The sequence below is a fragment of the Phasianus colchicus genome, chromosome 3 (assembly GCF_987193195.1).
Source record: "Phasianus colchicus chromosome 3, bPhaCol1.hap1.1, whole genome shotgun sequence".
Lineage (NCBI taxonomy): Eukaryota > Metazoa > Chordata > Aves > Galliformes > Phasianidae > Phasianus > Phasianus colchicus.
In genome coordinates this window covers 87,011,034-87,023,205 of record NC_143438.1, presented here as the reverse complement: position 1 = coordinate 87,023,205, position 12,172 = coordinate 87,011,034, and the positions used below count along the sequence as shown (strand labels likewise).

General features: G+C 39.9%; 1 protein-coding gene across 1 annotated transcript in view; it reads right to left on the bottom strand.

Moving 5' to 3' along the window:
- Positions 1-5,044, bottom strand: part of TG (thyroglobulin) — a 139,972-nt gene extending 134,928 nt beyond the window's left edge. The window contains exons 1-5 of the mRNA XM_090138023.1: positions 4,614-5,044; positions 3,061-3,169; positions 2,064-2,161; positions 1,400-1,603; positions 954-1,113 (exon numbers count right to left, since the gene is read on the bottom strand). Coding sequence (XP_089994149.1) covers positions 954-1,113; positions 1,400-1,603; positions 2,064-2,161; positions 3,061-3,169; positions 4,614-4,698 — 656 coding nt within the window. The 5' untranslated portion in view covers positions 4,699-5,044. The remainder of the gene's footprint in view (positions 1-953; positions 1,114-1,399; positions 1,604-2,063; positions 2,162-3,060; positions 3,170-4,613) is intronic.
- Positions 5,045-12,172: the final 7,128 nt, after the last annotated feature.

Genomic DNA, 12,172 nt, shown 5'->3' with positions numbered 1-12,172 from the left:
ATAGACAGCTGGAAGTGAAATGGTCCTGCTGTGATTATTTACATGACATGGACACAAGAAGTGCACAGTCCTGCAGATCTTTTCCAGACAAACCTCCTAATGGGAGCAAATACTAAAAAAGCATAATAAAGTAAAAATGTAAAAAAGATTCAAAATATATTAATTTAAAGCATTGCTCTATTCTCTGCAAACTGAGCCAAGGCAGAACAAGACATTACATTTACTTCACTGCCCTCCTCTGGAGAAACGTGCTGATTGCGATGCCCAGAGAAGGGCACTTCTCAAGACCTCTTCCCTCTGCAGTTCCCCTTTCCCAGCCCTTATTTCTCTTTATGAACATTAATTCCTTATTCCTACAAAGGACAAAGGTATCCTGCTCCCACTGACAAGCATTTGGTCCAGCATTTTGAAATCTCCCCCAGCTGGCTCGAATCACTGAAGCTGGTCTGTATATCACGTCTCTGTTTATCTCTTGCTTGCTCACCTGTATGAGCAACTCCAGCACTGTGTAAATGGACAAGTTTCTTTCCAGTGTCATGAGTAACTTGTTCTTTATGTGTTGCCACTTATCTCTCTGTCCTTCCATATGGAATTATCTTTCTTAGTTCATCTATACATCTGTATTTCATTCTCTCTGTTGCATCTATCTCATCTACCATTTTCTCCTTGTCTGAAAGTTCTCCCTGGCTACTTTCCCGAATGCAGATCCCAAAGTGGTAATCACTACTGTGCAAAGTCACACTGAATACACTACAGGGATGGAATACAAAACTGTTGCAGAAGAACAAATTTAATTCACAGGAGAATGCTTCTTACTTGGACTATTCATTAGCAGGAAATAATATCAGACATAATCACAGCAAAAGGATTTCACGGGGAAAAAAATGCAGTAATATCCTACCTTTAAGAGTTGTGCAGCACTGCCTCCCTGTTTTGGAAGCCTATGCTCTTACCTGTTATAATAATGAATGAGATCGAAAACCATCATGTCTGTCGTGTTGACAAACTTGCATTGGACAGGCAGAAACTCTCCATCTTCTGAGCACTGTGGGGGGCTCTTTTCCCCAACCCCATGCAGAATGCGGCGGTCTCGGATCTCACAGGTCCCTGGACCTAGCAGGAAAAGCAGTAACGTTTACTAGTGCTGAATGTCCTACAGACAATCCCATTGGAATTGGAAGAGGCCTAGATTAATTACACTGAATACCCTAACATGGGTGTCTTGTATTCTCTCTATAGCCAAAGGAAAAAGGGACTTAATTCAAGTTTCTCCACTAAGCACCCATACTTCCATAGGATAAGCGTAGGCTACAGTGCCCAAAGTTCTTATTTACCATCTTTCTTTGACACCAAACCTTCCATCCCTACAAAACTCATTGTTTTGTTGAGTAGTACTTACATTGTGTTGGCTTTCCTCTCTGCCTGGTGCCATAAATCTCCATTCCTTCTTGGTCTACACACCAGCACTGATCCAGCTCCACATCACACTGCACCACATCAAATGCCCCTGAGTCCAGGCACTGAGGGATGTAGGAGATACTACTGCTGTTGATGTAGCCACTCACCAAGATTCTTTGTTTTTGCAGCTGGCAGAAGGATAAGCCTGCAGCACCAGAGAGGGACACTGTTAGAGGAAGTTATTTGTTGGATACAGAATCATCTATTTTTAAACAACAACTGAATTTTCTGAGAGGGAAAACTTCTGATTTTGTCACCCAGGAGGCATCAAGACACTGATGGAGTTGAGGTCATGAAAATTGGTATCCAGAAACCCACCACAGATAGGGTTGAAGCTCTCCAATTCATAAGTGAATATGATCAGTTAAGGTTTATATTTTATGTTATTTTGATCTTCATGAATACAGACCACCAGATACAGGAATATCAACTTTCCATGACCATCCCCAAAGTAAGACTAGAATTCCCACTAGAAAGATTCAGTGAAAACAATAAAATAGAGTCCATCTAAGTCTAAATGCTCTTTGCTTCAACAGTTTAAATGTAGTCTTAAAACACTTTAAAAAAAACAACATTTTGAACAAAAATAAAAACCTTTGACTTACAAGATATAGGATATCCAATCTGTTTGCTGCCAGGTACCTCGATGCCATTCTCATCTACACACCAACAGGAAAGACCATTCCTGCTGCACTGAACAGCCCTGAAGGAGAACATGAGTAACAGATTTTATTCTGCTAACTCCAAAGTCCTCAGTCAGTATGGGGCACAAACCATGGCAAACAGGCTCAAGTACTTGCTACTTCAAATAATAGAATCAGAAAGGACTGTATTGCTAAATCCTTTGGGTCTACCTAATAGTTCAGTCTGGAGAAGTGGAGGCTCAGGAGAGACCTTATCACCCTCTACAACTCCCTGAAAGGAGGTTGTGGTGAGGTGGGGGTCAACATCTTCTCTTGGGTAACAGCAATAGTACAAGAGGAAATGGCCTTAAGTTGCACCAGAGGAGGTTCAGGTTGGATATTGGGAAGCATTTCTTCTCTGAAAGAATGGTGAAGCATTGGAACAGGCTGGTGGAGTCACCGTCCCTGGAGGTGTTCAAGAAACATGTAGATGTGGTACTTAGGGACAGAATTTATGGGGCAATACTTGGGGATGGTTGGACTAGGTGATCTTGGAGTGTTTTCCAGCCCTAATGATTCTGTGATTCTATGATTAGTTATTTTGCTGTCTTGAGAAGAAACCCAACCACACGACTTTAAGAAGAATCAACTTAGCACATATATGCCAGCAGGCACATTGGTCACAGGTTTCATGTCCACTGGTATGCATGGGAAGACATCAGCTGCATTACACAGCAATCCTCAGCAAGATTAGGCGGTTACTCTTGGATTCACCCATTAGCCTAGAGAATTCCAGCAACAGGGAATTCATTCAGGAGAGGCTGGATCTGCAACACAGCTCTATGAAGTCTCTTCAGTCTCTGAGTACCTCGCCCTCCAGCCCAATGATAGTGTGGCTCTTCAAAACTGAATCTAAAGATTTCAATAGCAACGAAAAGTTATATAGTAAAACAGCAGAACTACAGCGAGGACGAGCTACCTGAACTGGCCATCTTCTGAGCACTGAGGAATGTAAGTTTCTCCTCCTGTAAAAGCCCTTTCCCTCTGAAGTTCGCAGGGACGCAATGGCTGAGAATCTGTCTGGTACTCTGAAAGCATCAAGAAGGTAAACGTTAAGTGTGATGCCAGTGTTTGCGCCACAGAAGCACAGTGGAAGCCCAAGTTCATGAGTCCTCCCTGGTTATTTCCCCACTGTGCCTTTCTGTATGTGACAGCAGAGAAAGGCACAGAGCAAACCAGCAATGCTGCCAGGTGCAGGATAAGTATGTGATGGAGGTGCTCATGAGGCCTTTTCCTATGCCTGACAGATTCATCTTTGTTCTATACCAATGTGGTACCATTTTCTGGTACCTGAGTAGGTACCATCATTTGTTGTAGTTACCTCCACAAAACAGTGCTTTCCTCAGCCAAGTCCGTTCCTCAGCAGGAGGGACATCACTATTTACGTTTCTGAGTATTTGTTCTTTATTGAAACCGAATAAAGATATAAATAAAGTTAAATAACAGACACTATTCAATAAAAAGGAAAGGCATTTCTTCTTAACCAAAGGAAGACCTAAAAAGAATCAGTATCTGGCACTTAGCATCAGACTGGCTCATATTAGCAGCTTCTCAATCTCTACCAGTACACGTGGTTAGCTGCTGAAGCCACCACTTGTTCCAATCTGTTCTTAATGCAAACCAAATTTGTCTGCTGCATTAAGATAACAGTGAAATTTTGTAGGTTCTCTTTTACAGAACAGATTAAGTTGGTCTGAATTTATTGTAGTGCAAACACATCATAAGTTCTGAATTCTTTTCAATTTTCAGTGATTTCAATGATTTGAGCCACAGGTATTTTCCGTGCACCTGAGAACTGTCAATCACTTTTTCTTTGAGTTCTACAGTGTCCCCTTAAGCCCATGTGAAACTGCCACAAGACTGTAAGGGATTTTATGTTAGTTCAACTACAGCTATCCACATGTAGACAATTCTCACATTCTTTCCATCTCAACTGTGAGTGAGCCAGTTGCTTTGAGATGTGTGCAGGTCCCTTTGTACAGCACTTTGTACAGCTTATTAAAGTACTTGAATTAAACATTAGTGGATGACTTACACTGCTGCCTTCAGGACTATCAAACTCAAGATCTTTAAACAGACCAAAGAGAACAGAGGACAACATTCAGACTAACATTCAGTATCTTAAATTGAGAATAAAACCTAAATTCAGTGATGGGACACAGAAATAGAAGATTTTCATCCCACCCTTTTCTATTCATGCTTCTTCTCTAGACAATCATGTTTTCCAGAAAACTTTGTTTTTCCACCCAAATTCCAGATTTTACAAATTCAGGCAATCTTGATCACGTAGACATCCTCACAGTTTAGGATTTAACCTGGAGCTAAACTCAGCCTGCACATCACATCACACAACCATCATTTACATTTGCAATGTGCAAGACCCAAGTTCATTATTCACTTAATTGGAATAATGCACAAAGGTCACAGAAGCAGTCACTACTGTATGTGAGTAAAGTAAAAGAACATACTTACCAAATATGTTGGCTGCTGCTATACTAATAAAGCACAGAAGGGTGCAAGCTGGGATGGAGCCCATCGTGCAATGGGACAGCTCCATCCCTCTGTGTCACAGAAGCGTCCTGCACATCGCATGCAGCCTTCAACTGCCTTTTTATAGCAACCACGGCTCAGCCAGGTTCACTTGTGTGCTGGTACACTGGGCATAGAATTGGGAGAGTGACGCATACGATGTTTCTGAGATAACTACAAGAGGTCCATTCACCTGGAACTGTCCTCATGGTTTCCGTCAGCAAGTTGTCACCCCTCTCCAGGGAGCACTACAGGGACCAGTCATTGGAAAGGAGAACAAACAGCAGTCACAGAGCCTGGCTTTGGACTTAGTTACATCAACACACGCATTAAGTATGCTGACATGGCCCCATGTCAGTTGCCACCTGTGCTGAGGTGCGAGTATTTGCTGGAATTGGTTGGAAGTAGCTTAGCTTTTGAGGCTTCATCCTCCAAGAAATATACATATGTAATAATAATTAAGCTTGTTAACAGAAGTCAATTTTGGAGGGACTTATTTCAACCAAGATGCTGAACCTAAAACACTTCAGAAATATTATTTCCTTGACCGTAGAGTATCATTTCTTACTGATCCACCTCCGCAGACTTACAGCATTTACCTGCACCAGGAATTACAAGAACTTGCTTTCACTTATACAAAGCTAGCTGGACAACCAGGCCCAGAAGAATTAGCTTAATACTAACAGAAGTACACCTTCGAGGTTGGACTTCAGCTGATTTCAGCAAAAAAAAGTGACATCGGCACTCTTATTTGTGATTCGTGTGTATGGGAAAATCTAGCAACAAGTCCAATATCCTCTTATCAACCAAGACAGCACCTGTGGTAATGGTGACTCATGTACCTTTGAGATTGGGTTGTTGGCCTCTTTTAGACCTTTACAGCACAGGTATCCAACCTTTGGCTTGCCTGGGCTACATTGTGTGAAGAACCCCCAGGGAGTCACTGTCCCTGCAAGATGCTGCCCTTGTGTTCAAGAAATGTGTAGATGTTGCACTGACAGGGATACACTTCAGTGGGCGTGATGGTGATGGGTTGGTGGTAGGACTAGACAATCAAAACAGAAAACACAGCTGCACTTTTTTTTTTTTTTTTTTTTTTTTTGGCTGTTCACAGGACTGTGTTGATCCAATGAAACAAAATGCATACAATTATTTGCCATAACTTGAATGAACCCTGCACTGCTCCTTGCTTTGGGGAGGTGCCCCTGCTTGTAGCAGGGTGCTGGAACTAGATGATCTTAAAAGCCTCCTTCCAACCCAAACTGTTGTATGATTCTGATTCCCCAGGTCTTGGGTTCAACTGAGACAGTACGAATGTCACACCAATCTTTGGTTGTTTTGAGCAATGAGTGTTGTGAACAATGGGGGTGGACCTGGGGCCAGTCTGGGCTGCTCAGGGAAGCAGCCACAGGACATGCTGGGCCAGGCCACATGCATCCCACAGACTGAACATACCTGAGCTACAGCATTAAATATACACGGTAAATGTGACCTCAGTCAGCAGCACATGCTTGCTTTAGCATGGCTAGCAGTTTTAAAATGAGTGGAACTATATTAGGACCTGACTTTCAAGAAAACCATTCTGGACCTGAGTGAAGTCAGTAGTCAGCAGAAAGATCAAGCTGGGAAATGATAAAGAACACTATGCAGATGGCAAACTAACACACATTTATCTAATCCAGTTTTCTAAAGTTTGTCCAGAAATGTCCTTCAAGCTCTCTGTATAGAAAATTCACTTTTTTCCTCTTCCTTTGTTGACTACCAAAGTTCATTAGTTGGTAATGAGCTAAGGCAGACAGGAAACAAAGGAGGCCTCTAAGAACTATTATTAATAAAAAGGAGCAATGTGCAAATATCTACGCATCTAGAAACTGACAATATCTACACAGCATTGATTCTCATGACTGCTTTTATTTCTTTAAAAAACAGAAAATGACCTCTGAACTATACTAGGGAGAACAGCCAAGACTTAAAAACCTCTTCAAAGATCAAGTGGGAGATAGTGTTCTGGCAACTGGTGTCCATAAAACCACTTCTAGATGTGCATCACATGCAAGTTCAGTGGGATTCAGTGGACCATGGATTCAAAAAATAAAATAGGTAGTTTACACAACAATATATGCAATCGACAGTCTTCAGAGGAAAAAAAGGCACTTGTGACCTATGGTTGGTCAAATTCTAGTTAAGAAAATCCTCAGTGCATAACACTGCCTTCAGCGCAGGGACAACTGTATTAAGCTCTATTTTTAGCACCTGAGACAAGATGGAAGAACATCTCAAATTAGCTCAGCACTGAAGTGTGAAAAAGGAGCAAATGGAAAAGGTCACTGCAGCTAATATGGCCTTAAAATTAGTTTGTCTTTGAAAATCATCGCTTTAGTGCTGGAAATGAAGTTTCATTTGTTGTAGGCGTTAGCAAAAAGCAACTCAATCTAGACTAGAATTGTTAGGGGAAAGAAAAAACTTCAATGTGATGAAACATTTTATTGCAATCACAAAATCTTAAGAAAGAAACAGATCATTTATCCAGTGTTCCAGTTTTGCACACACTTTCTTAATAGAAAGATTGCATGGGCTTTTTGCAAGTGCTGTATTTATATATTAAAAAGCCAAAGGGTAAACGCTTCTAATAAATGAATATACAAACATCTGTACATACATAAAAGTTACTTCTGCTCAAAACTGAAGCCTAAGAAACCAATCTTACATTCAGAAATAGGATTAAAGAAGACTTCTGAACGAGGCAGTAAATTGGAAGTAGCGATTTTAAGAACTGAAAACTTTGTCAGATGATGCCCATATCATGTATTTCATTTATTTTCAAATAATGGACTGTGTTGAACTGGGATAAAATATCGGCCCATCTTCTCCTACGTTTCAAGAACACAACAGAAATTATAGCATTCTTTAACAACTTCTCCTATATTTGTGAACACAAGTACATTTCTTCCCAAGCATAACGATCTTATTTCAAACATCTTCACATGATTTTGGCAATTATCATTAATTAAATCCTCAAAAAGGGGCAAAAAATGCCTAAAGTGATGCAAAATCAGAAGATGAAAAGAAAAGTGAAGCACAGCTCCACCAGATACTAGACATCTCAGTCACTTTACACATTCTTTAAATTGAAAGTACAATGGGGAAGTACCAGAACACTAGAAACTGGGCTAGGTAAGAAAAGGAGACAAAGGACTTCTCTTTTTTTTTTTTTTTTTTTCTGTTGCATTGTATTTCAATTTCCCCACTAGAATCATAGAATCACCAACGTTGGAAAAGGCCTCCAAGATCATCCAGTACAACCATCCACCTACCACCAAATAATGGATAGATTTGTACGCTAAGATTCAATATTTGGCAAATGAAAACTAAACCATGAGAAAACAAAAAGCTTCCCTAGTCATACTAACAAGGTGCTGAATTTCTGGTAGTACAAAATTTTTATTTATTTTTTTCCTCCTGATAATACTTAACCTGCTCTGGGCACAACAGCATACAGTCAATGAAGAGGGAAAGCAAATTAAAAGAGAAATCCAAGTCCTGCATACAAAAAGCTGCATAATTTTTTTTTTTTTTTTTTTTTTTTTATGTCTCCTGATTGTTATGGAAGTGAAAAAAGACAAATGGAGAACAATGGATTAAACAAACTCATGGAGAACAGATCTACATCAGTGACTGACAAAACTGATCAATCTTTACACTTTGATTGAGGGAACTTTTGTTATCCAGAAATGAAAGATACCACAGGGGAAAGATCAGCTTGCACAGAGCTTTTACAGTCAATATATTTCTACAAAGGCTTGCACTGACCTTCGGCCTAAAATAAGATACTGGGACGAATGGATCCTTGATCTGATCCAGGACAAGAAAACAGCAGTTCAAATATTACTCCAAGATCTGAATTTGTCTTTGTACTGTTTGAGAGACTGCTTTGACACAGTGCCTTTGCTAATGTTGTATCTAGTGGTTTGTTTTTTAAATGTTCAAGATTATAACATTTTTTGTCATGCTCAACAGTTTTTGTGTATTAGTATCTCACTCAGATTCTGCCTGATTTTGTTCACCTCCTGCTTACCATTTATGCCCCAGTGCACAACACACCTAGGACAGGAACTTCCTCAGTACTCTTTATGTATTTGTTTCTTACAACAGTAAAGTCCTGCACAATTGTTTATAAGCAATATAAAAATATAAGAAAGCAGTACAACACAAAGTTTTTTCATAATGATATTCAGAGAAACAAGAGTATCACAGTCACTCTGAAGTTGTTAAAAGACAAGGTATTTCAAGACTGCAAAACTCAAACCTTGAAACTGTTAAGACATTGAAGTCACTCAGGAACATTAAAATCTTGCAATTACTTTGATGGTAAGAGAATCATCATCATAGAGTCATAGAATGGCCAGGGTTGGAAGGGACCTCAAGGATCACCAAGCTCCAAGCCACCCACCACAGGCAGGGCTTCCAACCTCCACTTTTAATACTAGACCAGACTGCCCAGGGCCCCATCCAACCTGGCTTGAACACCTCCAGGGACGGGGCATCCACAACCTCTCTGGGCAGCCTGTTCCAGCACCTCACCACTGTCATAGTAAAGAACTTCCCCCTGATATCCAACTCAATCTTCCCTCCTTCAACTTAAAACCATTTCCCCGTCCTGCTATTATCTACCCTTTCAAAGAGCATTCGGTACTGTGAATAATTTACTGATTACATAATTTGGCTATGGGCTAAGATGCAACTGAAGATTCCCTAAGGTTTTCAGATCAAATAAGAATATCCATGACCGTATGTAGTTTATTTACTATAGACTAAGCACACCGCTAAAGATTCCCTAGTATTTTTAAATGTACATTCACTAACTCACTAAAACTGAAGTCCACTGAAGGGGAGCCCAGGCACATAACAATCTCGACAATCTTTATTGTTTTAGAATGCAGCCAACATAATAGCTATTATAAAAAATAAATCACAGAAAAGGTTCTCTGTGTGTCTCAGAGGATTTTATAGTAGTGCACTACTGCCTGAGTGATTGGTGGCAATACACTGATGCCCACAGCTGCAGCTGAACAAGATAGCTCTTGCCAGTTGTACAGCAAAGGAAGCTGAAGGTTGAAGTAAACAGCAGTTGAACTAATTGTAGTTATGCAGTCCCTGGCTCATCTACAACTTACACACAGCCCAGGGAGATTCACTCCCGAAAGACTTTTCATGCTAGTTCATTTCCTCCACGTGGTTTCTAACTTTTCTTTTGAGTTGTTCAGGTTGGTGCAAAATGGCTGCCAAATGCTCAATCTGCTCTTTATGCAGTGTATTTTCACAGTCGTTACATGCTCTGTCATATTTTCCATATATAACAGATATACACATAGTGTATAATTCTTATTGCAAAAGACAGGCCCCTACACCCAGCACCAAGGACATAACAGCATCATAAAAACTTTGTAAAATGATCACTTACAGCAATACAGACACAGCGTAAGGGAAAAAAGTAGCAACCAATCAAATACAAAGATAGCAATAGACATTTAGAGAGTGATTAAACTTTGATCTTAATAAGCACTGTGAAATTAAAGCTGACAGACTGCAACATTATTAAGCAGTAGAGAGAAAACACAAGTTTCCAGTCTTCTAAACTGACATGGCAAAGGCGGGTATCATTTGCAAATAGATGGCATAGTTGCACCCAGCCCCTTCACACATCAGCATCTCTGTATTACTAGGAAAAATCAAGGAGCTAAAGAGCAAGGAGAAACACAGATACTAAATGAATCAGCAGGGTGATAGCTGCTCTATAAGAGGACTTCACCCATGGGAAAAAACAGCTTCAGTTCTTTGCAAGCCAGCAAAGGAATCTATTAGAAAAGTGCAATTCACCACCTAAGAAAAATAGCAGGGTTCTGCAGCTGTTAATCACTCCACATCTGAACAAATATATATTCATTGAAGTCCAGAATATCTAACATAGAGGAGTTAGCTTCCCCACAGTTACGTAAGAGAAGTGTTACAGGAACTATCTTCTATTTCCTGCCATATGATTTGAAGTATCTCCATTTTATAACTGCAACATCATCAGAAAACATGTACTAGGGCTACCTATGTCACCAGGTCTGTGCTTCATTTATGACTGTAATACTGACATCCATCACTGCAACTTAAAAATCCCAGTGTGGATGCCTTCAATATTGTCACAGGAAGAAGGGTTAGAAATGAATCAATCCCAATACCTCCACGACAGAAAACAGGTGGGCAGATTTCAGACAGAGTCCAGCATTTAAAGGCCCCACAAATTTGCCATTTAGTATTCTACCTCACAAGAGGTAATGGGGTATTTCTCTTTTTTTTTTTTAATTACTTACAAAGGATGAAAATTTAAAAATTGTATTTTACTTATCTGCATAGAAGTATCACAAACAGTCAGCACAACACCACAAACTATTACTTTCTCCTCAGAGCAGTCTGCCTCCATCATCAACCATCACAAGAAACTGAAATTCATGTCCAGGTAACTGATGCTGTAAATAGATTGTGTGTAGATACTCGGATTAATAAGTGAGGAAGCAGGAAGACAGATGGAAAATAACACATAGAGAAAAATTGTTCTCTTGATAAGGCCAATTAGAAGACACGTTTATATGAAGCAAACTGCATCAGGTTTGACTGGCAAATGAGTAAAGCAATCAACTGTAGGTTACATTCTGTGCATAACATTCAGCCATTTATAGCACCTGACTTGTGTTTAAAACAACATGGGATATTTCAAAAGCATCCCATTGACTTCAGTAATTGAGAAACCTGGGCCAGAACTAGTGTTCAGGTGTCACAGACTAACACTGCAATTTGAAAGGGAAGTGAGATGAGTTTGTGAAGCACTCAGGCAATACGCAATGTATCATAGCACTGCCCATAAGCAATTATATTTTCTTACAAGATATGAATGCTTGCAAGGAATGTATCTATTAATAATGACTGACTACACAAAAATGAAGACAAACACAAATATTAATCAGATTCACTGTTTGGGTAAGCAGAGTCCATCCTGAATCAGGCAGGATCCTCAGAGATAAAGTTGAGTATTCATGTAAATGTAGGCTGCTGCATACACAAGCGGAAGACAAGTGAAAGCTGCACAGGCAACTTCAGCTCTGATCTTACGACTTCCCTTTCAGATACCATTTCTCCACCTCTGTGCTAAGCAGGTAATCTCATTTCCATCACCTGGAATTTCTTAGTTAACCTTCATCTTCCATAGCATCTATGGTTTATTATATCACACACACTGCATAACATCACTACAGTGTATGCTGTATATAAGCTTGTAAATATACTCCACTTTCTTTCAAAGCAAGTCAACTGGATTTCCATTTCTCTTATACAGTTCACACATCAACACATTCAAGGATATGCAGCAAGTGAATAATATATTAAAGTCCCACATATCAAAAAGCAAGTAGGTCACTCAACTAATGATGTTGTTTTAAGCCATTAAGCATTCAACTATA